Genomic DNA, 23,145 nt, shown 5'->3' with positions numbered 1-23,145 from the left:
GTTTTATTTAGATATGTACCAGATAATAACGTTTCCCATAAGTGATGTTTTAATCTGTTATCAGTGCTAAATAGGACCTTATGCTTGAAGCTCTGAAAGTATATCAGGAAACCTGGACTATGGTCCTTCTAGTAACAGTACTTACAATTATATAGTTCCCTAAGTGTGAAGAGTAGAGGAATGCAGCAAGTGGTTGGTTAGGAAAGGGATGTAAGAAAAGGAGTGGTTTACTAACAGATTTTTTTTTATACAGCTTGTTTGCCAAGATGTATTTGATAAAACATGAATTTCAGTGCCGGAGGAACGTTGGAGGTGTTCTTATTCAGCTTTTTACTTTTGACCAGGAATGACTCCAGAAAAGCCAAGTAACTAGCCCAGCTCACAAATCAAGTTAGTGACAGAACCCCCGAGTCTGGGGCTGTCTGTTTCCCTCCTCCTAGACAAGGGTAACCTGCTGAGAGAGCAGCCTGCCTTTGCGCACAGATGTGCCACCCCTCCCCCGCTCAGGAGGAGGCACAGTTTTGCTCTGGGTTCAGGTCTTGTTAGCTGTGATTGATGATGACGATGATTCGCCAGCTCTGTGCACATATTTGTGAGATTTGCTAAGATGAATTTAATAACCTGCAAGAAGACTGTGTTCAGTCCTTGTTTTATAATTAGTCAATAAAGTGAAGCCAGTGCAAGATTCCCAGCACAGGGCATCTTCTACCACATGAAAACTCTGCTTTTAACCTGAAGCACGTGCTGTAACCAGACCTGAGGCTGAGCGCTGGTAGCATTGCCAGTCTCTCCTTTCTTCTCTTACTCTGCCGAGATTCTCTTTGACCTACTCTTTAATATTAAGTTTTATTGTGTATATGCACTTTATGGTCATGCCCTCAAACTCATTTTGAAAACAGGAGTGTAAAATGGAATAAACAGAAGATGGCCTTTTAGTCATAATAAATATATGTAATAAGGTCTTAGTAATAATAAATGACAAAATTATTTTAGCTTTTCCTTTTGCATTGTTCTTTGGCATTCTTCCATCTTAGTATGAATATTTAAAACCTTCTTTTCAATATATTTAATGATTTTAGCTCAACTTTCACATTTTTACCCTTTTGAAAAGTGTGGTAAATTTGAATTGAACATAGAGAACAGGTACATTGCGTAAGGGTCACTTCAAATATGATTTTTCAAGTGGTCAGAACAGACCTGCCTAATTACAAGCTGTTTCCTATTTCTCCAAGTTTTCCTATGTGTATGTTAAAGAAAAATTTCTCTTGTAATTAAAAAGCCAATTCGCCCCTATCCCATGCATAGGACAACTTCCATTGACTGTGGGAGTCTGTTTGCATCTGGGGTGGGCAGAAATATTTGCAGGTTGACACCTTACGGAGCACATTTAGCTCTAACAACTTAGATCAGGGAAGTTAAACAGACTTTGGCTGTAACTATTCTAGTTATATATAACTTATTCTAGTAAGATTAGGAAAGCCTTTGGGGTACACCTGAGATAGACTTGGCACTTCTTTCAAGGCAGGTATATTTGATTTGAATTTTAAAGGATGTGGAACATTTTGGCGAAGGTAAGGAACTAGGCCATTTCAAGGTAAGGAAATATCCCAAGTATATGCATAATTGTCTGGTAGGGTTGCCCATGTGACCACTTATAGTGCCAGGGACCATAAGGCTAGAGGAGGGACACAGAGAAGTGAATAGACTCTTAAGGAAAGTGCTCTGATAGGGAAATGAAGACAACTGTGGGAATGGTGGCTACTTACCGGAGGCTTGATGGGGTTGCAGTCAGAGACACCTTGGAGGAAGTAATGTCCACATTGTGACCCGAAGAGTGGATTTAAAGAGGCAAAAAAGAAGGGAAGAGAGGAAGGAAGACTACATGCAAAGGCCAGGAGCAGGAGAGACCAGGTCGAGAAACTGGAAGAATCTCAGTGGAAGCTTTGAATTCTTTTTACTCTTCTGCTGTATTAACAGGTGCCTGCAGAACATGCAAGTAGAGCTCTCTAGTACGCAGATAGACTAGGAAATGAGGAGGTGCACATGCAGTGAGTGTGGAACATTCTTTCAAGAAATTTGGCTTTAGCAGTTCTAGCTATAGGGGGGACTCTGGGCTCAAGGGAACTTTTTTGTTTGTTTTTTGTTTTTAAGATGAGGTAGACTTGGAGCATGTTTAAATACTGATGGGGAGGAGCTGGCAAAGTAGGAGAGACTAGAGAAAAAGGAGAGGCAGGGGTAATGGAAACACAAAGACTGAGGAGGAGGTTCAGAGCATAGATGGGAACAAGCCTAGAAGAGCGGGAGCCCCTCTTCACTTACAGCCTGCAGATAGAGGAGAAGCTGGACAAACACTGTGACTTGTGGGTAAAGTTTGAGGGCATTCTTGTTTAATGGGTTCTGTTTTCTATGAGGTCTGCAGTGGGTTCATCTGTTAAAAAGCAGGGAGGAATCAATGGGGCTGGAGATTTACAGATTGAAGAGGAGGCTAGAAGCAGCCACTGTAGAGTGAGAGAGAGAGCTGTCTCAAGAAGTAGAATAGTTGTTGTACTGAGAGTTTTGTCTTCTCCCCAATTACAGCCAGGACTAGCCGCAGACACCAGAGGATTTTGAATCAGTAACTTTGTTCATGATAATAGGTGATTTCTCCATAGCTCAGATCCTGGTTACAGTTGATCAAATAAATTTTAAGACACTAAAAGAAAAACAAGATCAAGTGCTTTTTATTTTAAAGTTCATTTTATTCCTAGTAATTTAAAATGTTTTGTTAAAAATCATTCTTCTTCCAAATGAGGGTGATTCAGTTCTCTTGTTGGCTCGTTGGTTTTAGACGCTCATGGTGGCGTGGATCCGAGCAAACCTGTGTGTGTACATTTCTCGAGAGCTCTGGGATGACTTCCTTGGTGTGCTGTCCTCCCTCACGGAATGGGAAGAACTCATAAACGAATGGGCCAACATCATGGACTCCTTGACAGCAGTGTTGGCGAGAACTGTTTACGGAGTTGAGATGACAAACCTACCTCTGGACAAATTAAGTGAACAAAAGGAAAAGAAGCAGTGAGGCAAAGGTACTTCTACTCTTACCAGATGTCTGAGACGGAGGCGGAGTGTGTCTATACATATAGGCAATTAATGCACGGAATTTTGGAATAAACCATACAGGCCGTGTCTTTTTAATGGTGTATCGGATGGTGTTTCATAGCACTCTGTCCTCATAGTAAGGATGATGAATTTATGAAGGGGCTGTGGAGGAAGAAAGAAGATGAAGGGGAATAGCAGTAGTAGCAAGAATAATAATAATAATGGCTTGTGCTTCTATGTATTCTCTCTCTTCACCCTCTTGGTAACTTCTGAGTTACTATCCGGGTATCACAGACAGAAACTGAAGTACAGAGAGTCCATGGTGATGGACTCACTCAAGGTACCTAGCTGAGAAGTGGGAAAGCCAGAAATCAAAGCTGGGCAAGTCCAGCTCCAGGCACCACACTAGAAAGACGTATTTCAGTGCCTGCTTGGGCAAGGTAGAAAAATTCTGAGTGTTTCAGATGGGAGTCATTTTGGCTTTTGTTGTGTTTCTGGGTAAAAGTTGTTTTGAGACCTCGAGTCAGATCAAGGTGGAAAACATCAGTGGTGGTTTCTACTGGGGACAACATTTTGTCTTCATTACTGTTTTAATGCTGTGACACAGTATTGGGATTAATTCACTTGTACTCCAATTTATTGTGTAAAGATTTTGAGGCAGTTCATAGAAGTACCTATAATACAATAGATAAAATGCGTAAGGACACTGGGGCAAATTTAAAGGGAGTGGAGTTGCTGGAGTGGTTAAGATGCCAGAATGCATGCCAGAGAGCCCCCTATGCTTGCTAGGGAGGGAGAAGGGGAGCAAGCTTAGATGTGACTCTGATCTTCACAGGGTTACAGCAGAGGATCACAGATTACAAATGGGGAACATCGACAGCTTAGGTGATACATAGCTTTTCTTGGTCCTAAAACTTGGGAGGAGTTTCTTCTCCCAAGATGCATAAAGTATACATTGCTTGCTTTGGGTAGACTATAGCCTCAACAATAGCCTTATTATAGACTGTATCAGCTTTTCCTGTGTGACAGATCACCCCAAAACATAGTGACTTAAAGGAACAGCCAGTTGTTTAAATCATGATTTTATGAGTTGGCAGTTTGGGTTGGACACAGTTGGGCAGTTCTGCTGGATTCACTCCTGTGTTTGCAGTCAGCTAGGCTATCAGATAATCAGCCAGGCAGCTCTAGGGTTGGCCAGCTGTCAGCTGGGGCAGTGATGGGGGACTTGGCCACATACCTTTTATTGCCCAGCAGGCCAGCTCAGGCTTTTTTGGTGAGGTTTTAGGTTTCCAGGAGCAGCAACAGGGCAAGCCCAGATTTTCCAACGCATTTCAAATCTCTGCTTGCTCATTTTGCTAGCAAAGCAAGTCATGTGATGAAGCCCAGGGTCATTGTGGGAGAGGCCCACAGAGGATGTGGATGTGGGGAGGTGTGAACCAATTATGGTGATTACTTAACCATATAAACATGTCATTAATGGGACTGATTCTTATAATATCTTCGCTGCAGTCTGTGAGTGGCTGTATTTATTTATAGGAAGGTAAACAATCTGAAAAACAGTTTATGGAATGATACAGAATGAATTCAATTATTATAATGCCTTGGCAAATATTTCCGATTGATCTATCATCTTGCTTATGAGGAGATAATGCTAAGTGAAATAAGTCAAGCAGAGAAAGACAATTATCATATGGTTTCTCTCATCTATGGAACATAAGAACTAGGAAAATCGGTAGGGGAAGAAAGGGATAAAGAAAGGGGGGGTGATCAGAAGGGGGAATGAAGCATGAGAGACTATGAACTCTGAGAAACAAACTGAGGGCTACAGAGGGAGGGGGTGGGGGAATGGGATGGGCTGGTGATGGGTAGTAAGGAGGGCACGTATTGCATGGTGCACTGGGTGTTATGCGCAACTAATGAATCATCGAACTTTGCATCAAAAACCAGGGATGTGCTGTATGGTGACTAACATAATATATTTTTAAAAATAAAAATTAAAAATAAAAATGAATTCAAATGTTCATTATAGAAATACTTGCCTTCTAAGCACTGGATTTGTGGAAACAAAATATACTCTCAGGAACCTGGGTGTGAAAACGACCCATAGGTGGCAGCCGCCAGCACATTACCTGTGCAGAAAGCTCTGTCTCATTCTCTTTTCTCCTGTATTTCTCTTGGATCCTTGACCACTCGTTTGAAATACTTGACCAGAGCTCTATGAGAGGAAAGCAGAGAAGTGGTACCTAATTTTGCAACAAGAGAAGCAGTTGGATTTATGAAATTTGCTGAGTAACACAGGCTGTGCAATGAATGATAATGAAGTCAGCCTTTAGATTATTTTTCTTGTCTTATCCTTTATCAGGCTGTGTTCTATTCTCTGAAAGGAGCCACTGTGGGGAGATCATTTTCTCTCAGCTGGTGGAGCCACCCGGATGTGGCCGAGCCAGTGCAATCGAGGAGCGCCACCACATCTGGGGCACGGGGAGCTGAGAAAGCAAGAAATATTGTTCGCCAGGATACAACTGGTAAACGTTTATTTAAGTGCTTCTGTGAGGTCCAGTTGCTATCTAAGATGGATTTATAGGAATAAAATGTTTTAAAAGCTTTAAAATTCGACTCAGAACATAAATACATGGCCTTTTATTAAGTAGGATGTTTCCGTATCTTTTAATTGTCTCTTCTGTTCTCTTCAAATCTGTTTTTGATACTTATTTCTGAATCATTCATTGTGAAAAAGAACTTGAGCTGTCACTACTGAGTGAGATATATGTGCAAAAGAGAGAAAATAGATATTTTGTTAGAAGCCTAAAACAAATAGATTCTCAGTAATCGCACAGCTGCATTACTGTTGTTGAGCAGCGTTAATCTTAGTGTGGCGCTCTTCCAACACAGAAAAAGAGAATAATGCACATAGTTTGCAGGACTGGAGGGGGATATTGAAGTGCCTTGCTTCTGTTGGGAAGTGGAGCTTTACATGCCTGGGGCTGTTGTCCTTCTACCCTGTTCCCTCAGTGAAAAACAATGGAATGAAATCCACGGTCTCCAACCAGGCTCAGGCCAGATTCTCAGCTCCCTGAGGTCCAGCTCTGACCTGTGACCCCTACGTAGGACATAAGTCTTGCATGGGAAATAGCTGGGTGAACAAAGGTCCCCCTGTTCTCTAGGAGCTGTTCAAGAAGCTGCTGCCCCATCAGTGCCTGGGCTCCATCTGGTCCAAGCGCAATAAGCCTGGCAGTGAGCACCTGGCACCCACAGTCCGGGCCACTGTCGCCCAGTTCAACGGTGTGGCCAAGTGTGTCATCACCACCTGCCTTGGCAACCCAAGCATGACAGCCCGGGACAGGGCCATGGTGGTGGAGCACTGGATCAAGGTGGCCAAGGTATGCAATGGGAAGCCCAGCTGAGGTGCTCTCCTGAGCCTTGGACACTGATCTTCCCTTGATCAAGTCTCAGGGTTGAAGGCCCTGGTCTTTGCCCTAGGGACTGTGCAGTCCCTAGGCTCTTCCTTCCAGAGGCTGACTGTGACTTGCATGGCCCAATGTTGGGATGCTCAGTTCCTGCTTGGCTTCTTCCTTGGAGTGAGGTAAAATCCTCCTCCTCCGCAGCAGTGGGACTCTCTGGGCCTCACGTGTGCCCTTTGGCAGGTCCCTGGACAGAGGCTTCCTCCAGCAGGAGTGCTTTCCCCAAGGGGGACTGAAGCTTGAGAGCCAATCGGGCACCGGCTCCCCATGTGACAGCCCATTCTGTTCCCTCCCCAGGCCTGTCAAACCCTGAGGAACTACTCCTCCCTGCATGCCATCCTCTCGGCTCTGCAGAGTGTCTCAATTCACTGCCTTGAGAAGACATGGGAGAAAGTTTCCAGGTGAGTGGGTCTCACTCCATGGAGGGACCAGGATGGACGAGGAAGGTCCCAGAGGCCTGTCCTCTTCCCCTTCAGGCAGCTTGGACCTTCTGGGAGGCAGCAAACCCCGACCACAGGACCTGGGCTGGTGGGTGGGTCTCTCAGCCTCCCTGGTGAAGAGGCCACCATGCCTCCCGCTTTAGAAATCAGTTTTCCTAAATGTTCCCCCACAAGGCTGAGCTGAATAAATCTTTTCATGTGTTTCCTTGACAGCCACTAAGCTCTCTGCCCATTTGAACCCAAAATTGACCCAAACAGCGTTTCTCAATGAATATGGGAAGCGAGGCCCAGGATGAGCCACATGAGAGCTCCCTCCCATGTCCTACAAAGACCTTAGTGCTCAGAGGAACCCAGAAGAAACCCTCAACCAGGCAGGTTGACACTTTGGCGTTCTCAAAGAAAAGGCACTCACACTCAACCCTGCCACATTATTCATCCATTGATCCTGCCTCCCTTGCCTCTGTTCAGGAAGCCATTGAGGATGTTTCAAAAGCTGTGCAACAAGGACACCACACAGGGCAGGAACCTGCTCATCAAGGTAGCCTGGAAGGTGCAGGTCTGGAAAGAGAGGAGGGGTGGGAGGGAACAGGGTCCTGAGTGGATGAAGTCGGGAATGGTCTGAAGCATTCCTTGGGGAGGGGAAGCCTTTGGCATGAATGTGGTGACAGCCTAGGTGAGGATGCCGTTGGCGGTGAGGGGGCAAGCAGGTGGTGTCCAAGCAGACTCCCTAGCCTTGACACCCTCTCTCTTAGTGTCGACAGCTGCTCCACATGGTCACCTGGGGTGGGCCAGGAGGCTGGAGCTTTTTCAGGGGAGGGTCCTTGTGGGCAACAGAGAACAGTGACTCATCCCACTCTCCCCCTTAGGACACAGGGTGTCGTGCCCTTCCTTGGCACTTTCCTCACCAAGTTGCTGATGTTGGATACCGCAGTGGAGGTCTATCTGGAGGTGGGTGAGCCTGAAGATTGTGGGGGATGGACCAGAATCTGGACCTTTGGGAATAGAGCACCCCTGTAATGAGCCCTGAGCTCTCAGGACTCGGCAAACCTACCCTGATGACAGCCTCAGAGCTGCGCCTGTGAGGCCGGGGTCTCTTGCCCATCTCAGCGATGAGTGAGGCGAGACTGCAGTTAGGACATGGCTCCCGGTGCCGAAGACTGGTGAAGCAGCAGAGCTTCCTGAAGGCAAAGCTGCATGAGGTCTGTCTGAGTGGACCTCAGCCTCCCCTGGTGAGGTTGCCCATGGGGGGAGAATGAAGTCAGGACCCTCCACGTCAGCAAGCACCTCAGTCGCCGCAGCAGCCCCTTCCTGCCTGAGGCTTCAGCCTCCCCTACTGTCTTCTGACAGGGTGGTGCTGCAGGGTCCCGACCTGTAGCCAGTCCATCTGCCCCATGTCCTCCTTTCTCTGGACTCCAGAGCCTTGCCTAGATCCCAGGCCCGCTATTTGTGTACGCACGGCCCCCTTACGGGTCCTGGCCGTGGTGCAGCATGAGAAGGGATGGGAATCAAGTACTCCTAAGAACCAGCGGGCTCGTTCTGATGGACTTTGTTTGTCTGCTTTCCAGGGGAATGAGATCAACCACCAGAAAAGAAATAAGGTAAGCATATGTGACCCTTCCCGGAGGGAAGGGTAGGGAGTGGGCCTCAGAGATGTCCCTGGGAAGAACATTGCTTGGCTCCATCCCCTCCACCTCACATTTCCTGGGATCCCTTGAGAAGAAAGCAGTGCAAGACCCATCCCATTAGGAGATGGGGACAGACGCATGGCATCCAGGAGAACTTCCCGGAGGAGGGGCTACTGATACTCACCTCTGAGAACAGGTGGAGACCGGATGAATCTGCAGGCAGGAGGGTGGCCATGTGTGCCAGGACCCGACGGGCCCCTGGTCCCGCTGCTCAACCCTCACCAGGCCCTGCAGCTTCCTTCCAAGGCTCCCTATACATCCTGTGCTTCTCTCTCTGCTCAGGAATACCAAGTCATGACGGACATCATGCTGCTCCAGGTGGCTGCCGAGAATTACACCCTAGAGCCCAAGGATCCTTTTCAGGCCTGGTTCCAGGCTATGGAGCCACTCAGCAAGGCTGAGAGGTGAGGCCCATCAGGAGCTTGGTCGGTGAGGGTCGGGTGGACTCTTTCTGCTGGCCACTCCTGGGATCCTTCTTCCCTGGGCAGCCTCAGGCCTTGTTGCTGGGACGCCAGACTCCAGCTGTGGGCAAACACTGGCAGGGACTCTTGAATGGAAGCTCCTGCGCAACTCATAAGTGTCCCTCTGTCCTTAGCTACACCCTGTCCTGCCATCTGGAGCCCTAGTCCTAGCTGGTCAGCAGCACTCAAGAAGGAGAAGAACTGGCCGCAGTCAACCTCAGGGCTGAGCAAGTGTCCAGTGGCCCTGCAGGGATTCCTCAGCAGCTGCATATGGGCAGTCCTTGCGCCCTATTTACTCCACACCCCTTCCCCCCATCTATTTCCTTATGTAGGGGGCACCATTTAGTTGTTTTAAATAGTACCGTGATAGATTTGCATGTTAGGAGATTAAAGCCCTTGTTTTGTTTTAGAGCCCAGGAGTATAATTTCGGTATTTTACTTCCTACAGTAATGGAAAACTTGCACAGACTCTCATATTCGTTCCTGACCTAGGAAATCTTCCAGAGTCATCAGCTACTGTATGTGGGAGGAAGGAGAAGTGCCAGCCCTTCTCCCTAGCCACTGGAGGGCACCCCCAAATCCCCCTTACTCAGAGCACGGGTCCATTTCAGTCAATGAATTTGGGCAAACAGCAGAGACAGCCCCTCAGAACTCCTGAGATTTAGAGGTTGCAGGGACTTTCCCAGGAATAGCAACAACCACTGAAAGTGGGAGTCTTTAAGACTTGTACGCCCCAGAACTCCTTCCTGCCCCAGGACTGGGGTTGCCTTTCTCCGCTCTAAGGCCAGGAAGACTGTGTCCTGCTTCTTCCGTTGAGATGCTTTTTTGGTTTTGTGTTTGGTTTTGTATTGCCCCCGTATTTGGAACTTGTCGTATTGTAGTTCAATCTCTGGAACTGCATCAGCACCTAGTGGGGAAAAACACGGAAGGAGATCAAATCCTGCGTGTGAAGGGGACAAAGCCAGAGGAAGATAATTTGCAGATGGACTCAGGGCAGGCAGGACTTTCCAGCCTCAGTCTCCCCGTTGGCCGTTTACCAAGTTTGGAATCTTTCTGGGATTCTTGTCAATGATCTCTGGATTCCCTTTCCTGCTTGTTTTGTGTGTTGGGAAAAGATGGGAGGGGTACCTTAAAGGGCACACCTGAGCCTGGTTCCATGAACATCTATGCTGACCTAGGAGCCAGGATTTCCAGCCTTCGTGCATCTCCTTATGCAGTTCTTCTGAAGCAGCAGTTCCCTCCAGGCCCCAGGCTCTGGGTCAGATGCACAATAGCTACTGTTCCCTGGCTGGCATCTGATGGATCAGGGACGGGCTCTTTCTTGCCAGGATAATGGGCCATATCCTTGACCAGAGAAACCCCACACTCTCCTTGCTGTCCGTCATGACTTTTAGGTCCATGTTTTCTGAAGTCCATCATCTCTATTTCTTTTATAATAATTTTTTTTATTATGTTAGTCAGCATACAGTACTTCCCTAGTTTTTGATGTAAAGTTCCATGACTCATTACTTGCGTCTAACACCCAGTGCACCATGCAATAGGTGCCCTCCTTAATACCCAACACCAGCCTATCCCAATCCCCCACTCCCCTCCTCTCTGAAGCCCTCAGTTTGTTTCCCAGTGTCCATAGTCTCTTGTGGTTCATTCCCCCTTCTGTTTACCCCCCCTTCCTTCTTCCCTTTCTTCTCCTACTGATCTTCCTACTTCTTATGTTCCATAAATGAGTGAAACCATATGATAATTTTCCTTCTCTGTTTGACTTGACTTAGCATTATCTCCTCCAGTCCCGTCTATGTTGCAGCAAATGTTGAGAAATCGTTCTTTTTGATGGCTGAGTAATATTCCATTGTCACTAATATTCAACAGTTTACACACTCAGTCTCAGTTTGCACACTTACACTGACTTGTCCGAAATTAGGTACTCAGCCTGAGCCCCCAGACCTACTGGGTCCCCTGCACATTGAAAGTGAGCAGATGAGAAGCATCTCGCATGCAACTGGTTGCCAAAACAAAGCAGGGGTACGAATACTTCTATCAGACAAAACAGAATATAAAAAAAAAAAGAGTAGTGAGTCACAAAGAAGGACACTGTGTCCCAATCATGGAGACAATGCAACAAGAAGATAGAACAATTTTAAATTTTTAGACACCCATCATAGGAGGACCCAAATACATAAAACAGTTAATAACAAAAAGCAGGCAACTAATTGACTGTAATACAATACAGTAGGGGATCTAACACCCCCCTTCTATTAATGGACACATGATCCAAACTGAAAATCAACAAGGAAACAGTGGCTTTGGGTGATGCACTGGTTTTAACAGACGCATGCAGAACATTCCATCCTCCAACAGCACATACTCATTCCTTTCGATTGCACATGGAACGTCCTCCAGAGCAGATCACATATTAGGCTACCGAACAAGTCTCTACTAATTCAAAAAGATGGAAGTCATGGCATACATCTTTTCTGACCACAATGGTATGGACTAGAAATCAACCACAAGAGAAAAACCTGGAAAGACCATGAACACAAGGAGGTGAAAGAACACGCTCCCGAGAAATGAGTGGGTCAACCAGGAATTCAAAATAGGAAAAAAAATTACATGGAATCCAAGAACAATGACAAGACAAGCGTCCCAAAACTTTGGGATACAACAAAAGTGAATCTTAGAGGACCAGTTACAGCAATACAGGCCAGCTCCAAAAGCAAGAAAAATCTCCCATCCCATAACCTGACACAAAGGGATCTAGCATAAGAACAACAGAGAGCTCTAGAGCAGGGGATCAGCCTTGGCGAGTTGGAGCTCTTGCTGTTGGGCCCATGCATAGCCTCCATCCTTGCTCAATTTCCCATGAGGTATGGTGTTCTTTCCTCTCCTGCACAACAACTCCCACCATGGCCACTGGGGAATCAACCCTTTATGGAATTCTAGAATGCTAGAAACTGCCAAAAAGGCCCAGGAAATAACCATGCCTTCCCCATTTGGTATATCAAGGTGCCGATTAGCTTTCTCTTTGGGGAACATTCAACAGTGGTTTTTTGAGACATCGTCTTAGGCCCGGATCCCCTGGGCATCTCGTGAAAATACAGATTCTGATTCAGTAACACTGGGAGGGACCTGAGACTCTGCATTTCCAACACGCTCTCTGCGGATGGTGAGGCCACTTGTCCACGGACCACACTGAGAAAGAGGGCGCTAGCGGGCCATTTGACCAAAGTTATCTGTTTCACCACTGAAAACAGAATTTTCAGCAACAGTTTGGCCGCAATGAGCAGGCCTTTTTATTGTCAGGAAGATAAACAGCCAGGGCAGGGCTTTGTCCACACCTGCAGGCCTCTCCTCCTCTTCTCTTCCAGGGCGTATGGAGGCAGGATGGAAGGAGGTCAGTAGTTTAGGAGCTTCTTTAGGTCAGTGGGTTTTCTTTCCTGTGCCCTCCTGTATCTCTGTGATGTGTGCCGAGGGATGGCCGAGGCTGAAAGGGGGTAAGGTGGGAGCCTGAGCTCCTGAGTCAGCCCCGGCCTGTGGGCAGAGGCAGGAGCTAGGGGCCACTCTGTGCATGGTGCATGGACTCACTTGCAAGTCCCCATGAACGGGCCAGAGGAGCTTCAGAGAGGACGGGCAGAAGACCCAATATTGCTCCAGGCGACAGAGGAGGGAAAAGACTGAGGTTGGTTCATGGCTGAATGGGCTTGGATGTGGCTGCAGGATGGAAAGTGGCTGCAGATATACTACAGCCCCGTTCAGGGTAGTCTTGATAGAATGCAGCGACGGGAAATTCTTTCGAGCATTTCTTCTTTCAGGTGGTATGGAAAGAAAAGCAGCCTGAGGAAAGAATATACATTGGCTCATGGCAGTGGTAGATGATTTGGCTCGTTGGTCAGGGACTGGGAGGAAGAAGATTTACGACAAGGAGGCCTGGGTAACAGACATGTAGGTGGACCCATGGAAGTGGGCACCAGGTATGATGATCTTTGCATCACACATTGACATCCGCCCAAGTGCATTCAACCTGGAAAAGGCACTAAGCAGCCGAGTACATCTTGGCCACTTGATATCCATTCTAGCCTCTCACATTGCCCATCCCAGTGCTAGCATAACGGGCTCAGGAATGGACATGGTGACAAGGATGGAAGGCAGGGCCCCAAGACCTTCCCATTTCTTCTTTCAGCAACTATGCTCTGAGCGCTCAGCCTGTGCCAGGTGAGTTGGTGGGCCCCAGTGCAGTCTGCAAATGGCCAAGTTGTTTCTGCTGTTCTGATGGAGAACACCTTGAAAGCAAGATGTGTGAAAGAACAGAGCAGATATTATACTCCAGTTACCAGCACAGTGTAGTAGGGAGGGCTAGGGAGTCACAGGAGAGGAGGGTCTGGAAGGCCTCCACATGGTGACATCTGCTGGTAGCAGATTGACAAGAGGGAGCAAGAGCTGCACACCTCTGGGAACAGTGTGTCAGGGAGAGGGCACCGCTGGGGCCAAATCTCTCAGACAGAAACTAGTTTGACCAGAGAAGATTCGGAAAGTGGCCAGAGTGGCTGGTGGAGGCTGGGAGGTGAGAACAAGAGATGGCAGTGGATGGGAGGGCCAGGTGCCGAAGCCTGGTCGACTGAGTTAGCTATCTGTTTGTCTCTGAGAACACTACTAGAAAGCTTAGCACTTCTGAAGCGTGATATTTCCTAGCTCCCAATTCGGGGGGGCCTGGAATCTCCGCACAGTTGAGACTGGGTGTTTCTGCCCCCAGGTCTCTGTGTGATGCAGTCTGCGCCTCACCCGAGGCCCAACTGTGGTAAGATTTGCTCCCAAGTCACTGATGTGACTAATGTCAGGATTTAGCTCAGACTCAACAAAGTGGGTTTAAGCGAAATCCTGAATTTGAGTTCTTTTCTGCCTATTAGCCTGGGCACTCCCTAGGTTCCTTCCTCTGTGGGCCTTTATGTAGGGCAGTTCTAAACACCAGTGCTTGCTTCCCCAGTGCAGGGATACAGGAAAGAAAGGAAGGGAACAGAAGAGAGTAACAGGAAAGTGACAATGTTTTGTCATATTCTCTTGGTCAGAAACCTATTAGCAACCAGGCAGTGGATAGACAGGGAGGTATATAGCACGGGTGGGGATCCCTGGGAGCCACTGTGGAGTCAACGTGGTGGTATAGTCACCACATTTCATCCAGACCATGAAACGGAGGTAAGCTTTAAAGTCGATGTGTGTTATGTTAACATGGGTTTGACTCCTGTGTGGCACTTAAGAGACAAAAAGAAAGAACAAAGAGAAAACAAACAAAAAACCAGTCTCAAATGTAGAGCACAGACTGGGGATGGCCAGGTGGGGGGATGGGTGAAATAGGTCATGGGGATTAAGAGTACACTTATGGTGCTGAGCACTGAGTAATGTACAGAACTATTGAGTCCCTGCTGTTCACCTGAAAGGAATATAACACTGTCTGTCAATTATAGTGTAGTTTCAAAACTTAAGAAAAATCGGTCCTATGAGATCTAAGCTTAGAATACGCAGAGTTTCCTCATGAGGTCTCATCGGGCTGAACGTCAATCCACATGAAAGGTAAATGAAAATGTCCAAAGACAAAAGTACAGTCTGTTTCTATGGAAAGGCCAGGGCCCACCTCTGTGTTCACGTAAAAGGTAACGTCCTATGCTACTGGCAGTTGGAGCAGAGTTTCACTCAAGTCCTATTGGAGCGATGCTCCTCTGGTGTTCTCATTCTACTTGGTTGTGTGTCTTCACGAAGTAATTGAAATAACGATTCCTAACCTTTGTCTCGTGGATGAAGCAATATTCGACTATGGGTAGCCATCGAACGTTTGGAGCGGGAACAACTTTCGGAAAATATTTAGCATTCGTATCTCTCATCGTATTACAGATAAGGAAGCTGAAGCCCAACAAGGGCACCCGGGGAACAATAACACAGAGGAGGTTCTCCTGACACCTGGTTCAGGGTCCTAACTCATTGAGGAAGTGTGAAGAACGCCCAACCCTCCAGGGTCAATGGACATATCATTTGAACGTGTCATTTTTAAAGAAAAGTGAAATGCGGTCAAACATGGAAAGACAGAAAATAACATCCTTTTAAAGAAAATCCACTATGATCCTCTACACTGTTTCTTACGTTCCACATATGAGTGAAAACTGATGATAATCATAGGGGAAAGGAGGGAAAACTGACCGGGAAGCCATCAGAGACGGAGCAAAACCATGAGGGGCTCTTAAGCACAGAGAACAACTGAGGGTGGCTGGAGGGGAGCTGGGTGGGGGGATGGGGCAATTGGGTGAGGAGCATAAAGGAGGGCACGTGATGTGATGAGCACTGAGTGGTATATGCAACTGATGAGTTATTCAACACTACATCTGAAATAAGGATGGACTGTATGTCGGCTAATCGAATTTCAATAAAAAAATAACGGAAATCCAAGGTTCTGTGTTTTCTTGTTTTCAATACGAAAAATACCGGATGATTTCTTTTCTTCCCACAAGCAATGAAGGGAGCTAGCCTATTCAAGGTGAGGCAGTTTTCAGGGCATGCTGCCTTTTTCATTTCAGCCCTAAAGAGACTTTCAAACATGCTTTCAGTTCCAGGCCTCTTGCCCTTCGAGTCCATTCTGAGCACCCTTGACAGGGTGGCAAAAACTTTGTTTCTTCAAGGTGGGTCACCTCAAGCAGGTAACATCTGTACTTGCCACAGAGTTACTACAGGTGTGCACCCTCCATCACTTACAAGTGCCTCTCGACAAGATTTCCTCACAGGCGGCATGAATACTGGTGGCTGATGGTTTTCTCTTTGATGACATTGATCCCATTTTTTCACTTGCACGATGACTGGGAGTCGGCTCTCGGTCTCATTCCTGGTGGTGATACAGCTCTCCAGCTCCCCCTCAAACATGTCCATCTCCTCTCTCCCAGAGAGGAACATGCAGAACTTAGGGACCATGAACTGGGAACACAGAGCAAACATATAAAGGTCTTGCCTGACTTCAGCTCAGCATAGGAGGGACATACTGTTCCCCTTTGGTTTGACCCCAGTGTAATTTAGTACTCTAACCTTCTTTGCCATTGACTCCAGACAGTGGCTCACCAAGACGGGAGGGATACGGAGTTCCTTGCAGACACGCCCACACACCACGTTCATCACCTTCTAGCATGTAAGACTATGTCCCTCATCTGATTAAGAAACTCTTCAAACGTTAATGGATCAGAGTGCAATGAAAGTCTAACTTGGAAGAAGGGCTGAGCTCGGGGATCCGTCCAGTCATATGTCTCACTGCTCCCATCATCCACGTAGGTGCTGCACAAAATGGACAAGGTCCCATTTCCAGTACACAGCTCATGCTGGCCCATCATACATATTCCTATCCTCTTGCGATCACATAGCGTCATGACCCCATCATCATGCCAGTGCTTCTCCAGTTCATGCTGCTCTCTTACTCCACTAATGAACCTTTTTCATCTCGGAAGTGCAGCCCAATAATATTCATTTTCATAGCTTCACAAAATAGGATTTGGCCATGCTTTAATGGATATGACCTGCAAGGCACAGGATATAAAAGAAAAATAAATTCACGTACAGGACATTCAGAATACTTACAATCTTTGTGACTTTAAAGACATTAGCAATGAAGTAAAAACACAATCCACAAGATGGGAGACCATATTTGCAAACTGTCTATCTGGCAGGGGCTCAATATCCAGAATGAATAGAGATCACATGAACTCAACAACAGACAACAAAATGAATGCAATGCGTGAATGTGCAAATTGGGAATAGGCATATCCTCAAAGATGTGCACGTGAAAAGAAATTTGAAAAGATACATCACTAATGTTAAGGGAAATGCAAATTATAAAAAGCAATGAGATACCATTTTACATCCTTTAAGATGACTCTTCCAAAAAAAAAAAAAGCAATCAGAAGGGAAAAAAAGAGCAAGTGTTGGCCAAGATGTGGAGAAGATGGAAGCCTTATTCAATGTGTGTGGTAGGAATGTTTAACAGCATAGTTGTGAAATCAGTATGGTAGTTTCAAAAAAAATGAAAATTAGACTTACTATGTGTTCCAGTAACTCCACTTCTGGGGTGTATACCCAAATTAATTGACAGCATGGTCTTGAAGACATATCTGAACACACATTTTCATGGCATCATTATTCATAATAGCTAAACCATGAAAGCAATCCAAGTATCTGTCGAGGGAGGAACAGATGTTGTATGTACACATATTGGAATAGCATTCATTCTTCAAAGTGGAAGAAGACATTGACATATGCCACAACATGGGTGAACCTTGAGGATATTATGCTAAGTAGATGAGTATTCATGAAAATACACACTTTGACTTCACTCTTAGGACCTACCTAGAGTAAATTGCCAAAGACAGTAGAATGGTGTTGCCAAGGGCTGGAAGTAGGCGGTCATCGGAAGTTTCTGATTCATGGTATAGAGTTTGAGTTTTACAAGATACAATGAGATGTGAAGCTGGGTTACAGGGAGGTTGTTCAAACATATTAATGCATGGAATACACTTAGAATGTACTCCATGAACTTAATGGACTTAACGACATGAAAATAAATGTAAACTGCAAATACGGAGAAACGAACTCGGGACAATTTCGTCTAGCCATTTATATCCTTTTGTTTAGGTCCTATCTCAGACATTTTGCTTCAGCCATTTTCCATGAGGCGACTTTGATCAAACAAAATGTTCTCATTCTGTGCCCACTTGGAAGCTTACAATCAGAATTTTCCAAAACATGAACAGTTTTTTCAAAAGTTACTATCTGAGGTCACTTATTAAGACTTTCTATTCTTTGACAAATTGTTAAATGGAACAAAATTTTAAAATTCTATTTCATCTGCTTTAATTTTAATTCACTGATTTTTAATTTCAGAATCAACTTTCTATGCCAATGGCTTGAAGTTTTTAACCCCTAGGATAACCTACTGGCTTTCGGTTCTGCTGTTTTCAGTTTTGTTTACGTGACATTCTTTTTACCACGTCCAATTTCCTGATGCTCTCTATGAATATTAAAATATTTTTTTGCTCCAGTTGTTTTGATACATTTGACATACAGAACTGTGTATGTTTAAGATACCTGGCGTAATGATGTTCCTTTCGTATACTGTGAAACGATCGCCAGAATAAATTTAGTCCGCCGCCATCATCATCTCTAGAGATACAAAAATGAAGTAAAAAGAAAAGAAAGAGAGGTTTTTCTTTGTGATGAGAACTCTCAGAACTTGCTCTTTTCACACCTCTCAAATACACCATAGAGCAGTAATGAACTGTAGTCCTGGGGTGTACTGTAAATCCCTATTCCTTATTGATCTGAAACTGGAATTTGTACCTTTTCACCATTCACTCAATTCCCGCACCCCCTCTGCCCTCTGCTTCTGGTTACTTCAATCTGATCTCTTTTTCTGAGTTAGTCTTCCTCCTTTTCTCTTCTTTGTCTCAGATTCCACAGAGAAGGGAAAAATAGCTCTCTGTCTCTCTAGACAGGATCGATCTCTCTCTCTCTCTATGCTTCTCTACAGAAAGTCTTTGCCCTGTCTCCCTTATTTCACTTGGCATCATGCTTTCAAAGTCCGGTACTGTTAGCACACTTAGCAGGATGTCCTTTTCTTCTGGCTGATTCCTATGCTATTCTCTAGGTACCACTTCTTTCCCTACTCAGCACTAAAGGGCACTGATGTTTTCCGTGTCCTGGCTATTGAAAATAATGCTTCTTGAACATGGAGGTGCAGGTGTTGCTTGGACATATTCCTTCATTTTCTATGGGTATGTTCCCAGAGGTGGAACTGCTGGATCATCCGGTAGTTCTCTTTTTAATTTTTGGAGGGACGTCCACAGTGTTCTGCATAGTGACAGTACCAATGTGCATTCCCACCAATGGTGCCCAAGGATTCCCTTTGCTCCACATCCTCACCAGCATTTGTTATCTCTCGACTTTTGGAGGGTCGCTATTCCCGCCGATGTGATGTGATGCCTCATGATGCTCTTGGTTGCATTTTTCTGTGGGTTAGTCATGTTGAGGAGCGTTCACTGTGTCTGGGGCCCAGGGACAAGTCTAGTCTGCATTAGACCTTTAGTTCCTCGTTTAGACACACAGGGGTGGGTGCAGAAGCACTCTTCTGGCTGAGGTGCGGGTGCTGGAATCGTAAAGAGGACACCATGGGAGTGGACAGAAAAGGAGGAAAGGGAGGGTTCTGAGGTCCTTTACTCTGCCCAGGGAGCCTGGAGATCCTGCTCCTTTGCTCTGTGACTCTGCAAAGGCACTGCGTTGAGGACCCCCGAGAAAAGGCATGGCTTTTTTTGCTGGTGTGCCTGCGTGGGGCTGTGCCACCAGAGCTGGAGAACTGGGTGCAGGGCGCTTCCTTGTCCATGGTACCTGGTGAGTTCTGCTGGAGGAACTGGAGCAGGAAGAGTCAGGCAGAGGCCATTGTGGTTGTCGCCCCTGCCCAGAAACAGCTTGAAAGTTTTAGTAGCATTCTGCAGTCTAGGTGCTTAAGAGGGGAGGTGGGCTCCAAGATCTTCTCAATTATTCATTGAGTAACTACACACTGAGCACTGCCCTATGCCAGGTATCTTGCTGGGCCCGTGCGCGGAGCTGAAATTACCTAGGGCTCCTTTGCTTTAGGAGCTCCCAGTCTACACATGGACCAAAGCTCCAAAGAGAACGCACGTGAAAGAAAAGAGCAAGCGCTCTGTACTAGGAATGAAGTGTGCTACGGAGGAAGGCTGGGGAGTCATTGCATGGAAAGATATGAAAGGCCTCACTGAGGCTGAGGTTGCTGAGAACAGATTGACCAAAGGGAGCTAGACCTGCACACGTCAGGGAGCAGCGTTTCAGGAAGAAGTGACTTGTGCTGCAGACACTCAATAACAGAAGCCAGTTTGGCCAGAGGAGTGAAAAAGGCAGCCAGGGTGGCTGCAGGGACACTAGGAGGAGAGCAGAGGGGAGGGAGGAAGGCAGGGACAGATGCTGAGGCCTGGGAGACTGTTACTTATCTAGAGTTGCCCCGGGACTGCATTGCCCTGATACCCTGCATGTGCAGGTGCATCGCTTTAATTTCTAACAGTATTTGTGGGTGAAGAATGCGGGCCCAAATTAGCATGGTTCCCCAGGCTCAAGGTGTGTCAGTGGCTGCGGCTGTGACCAGGGCCATACTGGAAGAGGATTTTGTCATAAGTTGGCTCACGTGACTCGGGATGCCATCTGGACTCAGAACCTGAGTTCCTGTGTGTCTTTTGGCCTTGGCACTGCCTCCGTTCTCTGTCCTGTGAGCCTCTGTAGATGGCAGCTCAAAACATCGGTGCTTGGTTCTGGTTCAGAGAGAGAGAAGAAGAAGGGAAAGGGAAGGAGTGAGTAGTGGAACATGATGGAAAGTAACTAGGGAGTGAGAAACTCTTTGCATGACATGTAGAGAAGCTCTAGGCATGGTACTTCATCACGTTGAATATGTCCTGTGGGTCAAAAGCCAGTCACTGACCACTTAGCGGTTACAGTCTGATGCCTATACCACAGGTCAGGATCCCTGGGAGCCATGGTGAAAGCCGCTCCCCTCATAGACCCAAACGAGGTAACGGGGTCTCGTTCTTCATATAACGGGAAACAATTGCATGGTTTTACTACAGAGGATGACAATGCCTGCATCTTCTTGCTTTTCCAGACCATCATGGTGCCCACCTTAAAATGAGGCCAAGAGGGAAAGTGACAGTTGCAGTATTACAGGGCTGGAACCCAGGCCTCTTCTGAGCGGCCCTCCATGCCAAGTCCCACCCCTTCTTGTAATTCTTCCATCTTGAAAATTGTGCCTCAGATACACAGGGGACCACCCCACACATGTAATAAATACTCTTATCCACAGACACCAGAGGATGTCCCAAGGAAGTAGATTCTAGCCTGATCCCCACACTGCAGGCTGGGAAAGTGGGGACTACGTGAGAGACACAATGACATAGGACACACAAGTGCGCAAAGAAACACAGAACGTAAGGTCTGAATTCAGCTCTGCCTCCTGAAGCTTCGGACCCTAGTTCCATTTCCAGAGAGTGGTGGCTATGGCCTTTTTGGCTCATTGTGTCCAGTTAAGGAGATGACATGGGGGAGAAAGCTAAGGAGTCAACTGCCAAGAAGGGGCTCTGGATAGGTCTGACTGAACACATGGTCCCAGGGATTAGAATCTTGAAAGAGTGACCTCACTTCCTCTGTGATAGGCCCCAACTGAACTTAGAACTCTGGTAACCGGGCACCCAGATTCAAAAGACAACCTGCTCTCCAGCTCACTTGAGTGGAGACGTTCGAGAGAACAAGATGTTCTCTTGCTGCCTTCCTCCCTTCAGGGTCTCTGGGCCCAGGCAAGCCCAGAGAGAGAGACTTTCAAATAATTGTAGACGTCGGCTCAGCCCGCTTTTCCGAGCCCTCTGGACATGTGGCAGGAGACACCAACAGGTAACACGAGGCAGCTCAGGGCAGCCCACTGGAGAGCAGGCAACAACTGTGATGTCACCTCAGCAGGCCCACACCTCTTGCCCCTCATTATGTGTGTCCCTGTGTGTGTGTTGGGGTGGGGGGCTGGTTGTCTATGTGTAGAGAAGGGGACAGAGGATGTGGGACACACCCTTCCTGGGCAGAAGGAAGCTGCCAGGTGTTGGAAGCCTGGCCCATCTTTCATGTTCACACCCCAGGTCATAGCAGGCAGGATGAGAAGCTGAGCACTGGGGACCAAGCTCAACTACCTCGATGTTAATCACGAGCTCTAGAGTTTCATCCGGCTACCTCCTTGCTCGATGTCTTTTCAGCTGCCCCTCTTTGCCTCAACTGGAGAACAGGATTTCTAATGCGGGTGGCCCCTTGTGGCAATGTCCCGGGAGGACACTAATGTCTCTTGACCCCATGTCTATGGGGCACTGCATTTTCAGAGCTGCACCCAGGAGGTCATCGAAGAGCTGGTCTGGGACTTCAACTACAACGCCCTAGACAAGTGGCAGGTGCACCAGGCCACCCAGGATCAGTGCCGCTCTGAGGTGAGAATGGGAAGAGGGTTCCACACACCCAGGGCCCCCACACAAATATGGGGACAAACCTGGGGCCCTCCCATGGTGTTTCCACATGAGTGCCCCGCAGGCCCAACCACAAAGTCATCCCAGTATCCACACCTCCACCACCAGCTGTGGGAGAAGGTAGGAAGACACTCTTCACATAGGTGGGAATGGTAGAGAATAGTGTTCATGTTTTTTGCAGTTTGGGGCGTGGGTTATTCTGTTTCATTCTGTTTTGTGTGACTTTTCCCACAGCCATGAGTGTCTTTGCATTTTGCTACTGTTTTGAGTATTTTCTTGACTCACCCCAGCCATCCTGTGTAGAACCCAGCTCCACTGTCCTTGGAGAACGTGTCCAAGGCCTTATGAATCCTCACCCCACACAGGGTGATTGAACATAAAAGGAACGGTGGGATGAAGCCATTCTATATGTTCCTCTGTAACGTATCACCTCTCAGAACACATCGACTCATTGTATGTCCCCCGGGTCACAAGCTGTGTCCTCATATGTCTTTTTGGACCTCCGTATGGGAGGTTGTCTGCCACCGTGATTCAGCCTTTCAAGCACGGATTGGGTGCAAGGCCTCTGATGCCTCCTGGCCCAGGTAGTGGACTCTGTCTTTTCAGAGTTCAATCCAGGCCATCTTTGAGGAGCTGCTTGCTCCAAAGGCTCAGCTACTCCATCTCCCTTGACAAGCAGCAGGTGCCTCAGCCCACAACAACATCCAATGCTGGTCTGGGGTGAGAACAGGTCCAGATTGATGTCCAATCTCAGGACCCACAGATGATCACGGCAAGGCCAGAACCCACACTAGAAACAACCGGCTCCCCTGGGGCCTGCCAAGGAAGGTGGATTTCCCCTGAACCTTTCTCCCCACCTTAGGAACAGACCAGGCTGCAGCAGCATAGGGGAAATGCCATGCATTCCATGCTCTGGACAGTTCTCAGGCCCAACGCCTATGATCTCGAGC

The 23,145-nt window shown here is 47.1% G+C and overlaps 1 protein-coding gene and 1 long non-coding RNA gene across 35 annotated transcripts in view; one reads left to right on the top strand and one right to left on the bottom strand.

The window, feature by feature from the left end:
* Window positions 1–22,483, top strand: part of LOC103677872 (ral GTPase-activating protein subunit alpha-2-like) — a 130,783-nt gene extending 108,300 nt beyond the window's left edge. For 18 of the 30 annotated variants that reach the window (XM_040637909.1, XM_040637912.1, XM_040637919.1 and 15 more), the window contains 2 exons: window positions 2,828–3,065; window positions 5,441–5,565. In XM_040637909.1, coding sequence (XP_040493843.1) covers window positions 2,828–3,058 — 231 coding nt within the window. In that variant the 3' untranslated portion in view covers window positions 3,059–3,065; window positions 5,441–5,565. Of the gene's footprint in view, window positions 1–2,827; window positions 3,066–5,440; window positions 5,604–6,242; window positions 6,459–6,836; window positions 6,941–7,447; window positions 7,518–7,845; window positions 8,209–8,544; window positions 8,578–8,698; window positions 8,801–8,946; window positions 9,069–9,259; window positions 9,537–15,002; window positions 15,552–18,587; window positions 18,611–19,369; window positions 19,501–22,054 lie in introns of those variants that run through there. The other 12 variants (XM_040637921.1, XM_040637922.1, XR_005836882.1 and 9 more) reach the window with 12 other exon arrangements.
* Window positions 15,547–22,582, bottom strand: LOC121104573. Of its 5 annotated transcripts, XR_005836888.1 has the most exons (6): window positions 22,481–22,582; window positions 20,332–20,455; window positions 19,059–19,542; window positions 18,225–18,299; window positions 17,181–17,315; window positions 15,547–16,660 (listed from the first exon to the last, which is right to left on the bottom strand). It is a non-coding gene; the product is annotated as an uncharacterized LOC121104573 (long non-coding RNA). The 5 variants fall into 5 exon arrangements; XR_005836890.1 differs by lacking the exon at window positions 19,059–19,542; XR_005836886.1 differs by lacking the exon at window positions 22,481–22,582 and having other exon boundaries at window positions 20,332–22,048.
* Window positions 22,583–23,145: the final 563 nt, after the last annotated feature.

The sequence above is a fragment of the Ursus maritimus genome, unplaced genomic scaffold (assembly GCF_017311325.1).
Source record: "Ursus maritimus isolate PB19 unplaced genomic scaffold, ASM1731132v1 scaffold_22, whole genome shotgun sequence".
Taxonomy (NCBI): domain Eukaryota; kingdom Metazoa; phylum Chordata; class Mammalia; order Carnivora; family Ursidae; genus Ursus; species Ursus maritimus.
Note: the sequence above shows the minus strand (reverse complement) of the source record. Positions and strands in the feature narration are given on the sequence as shown.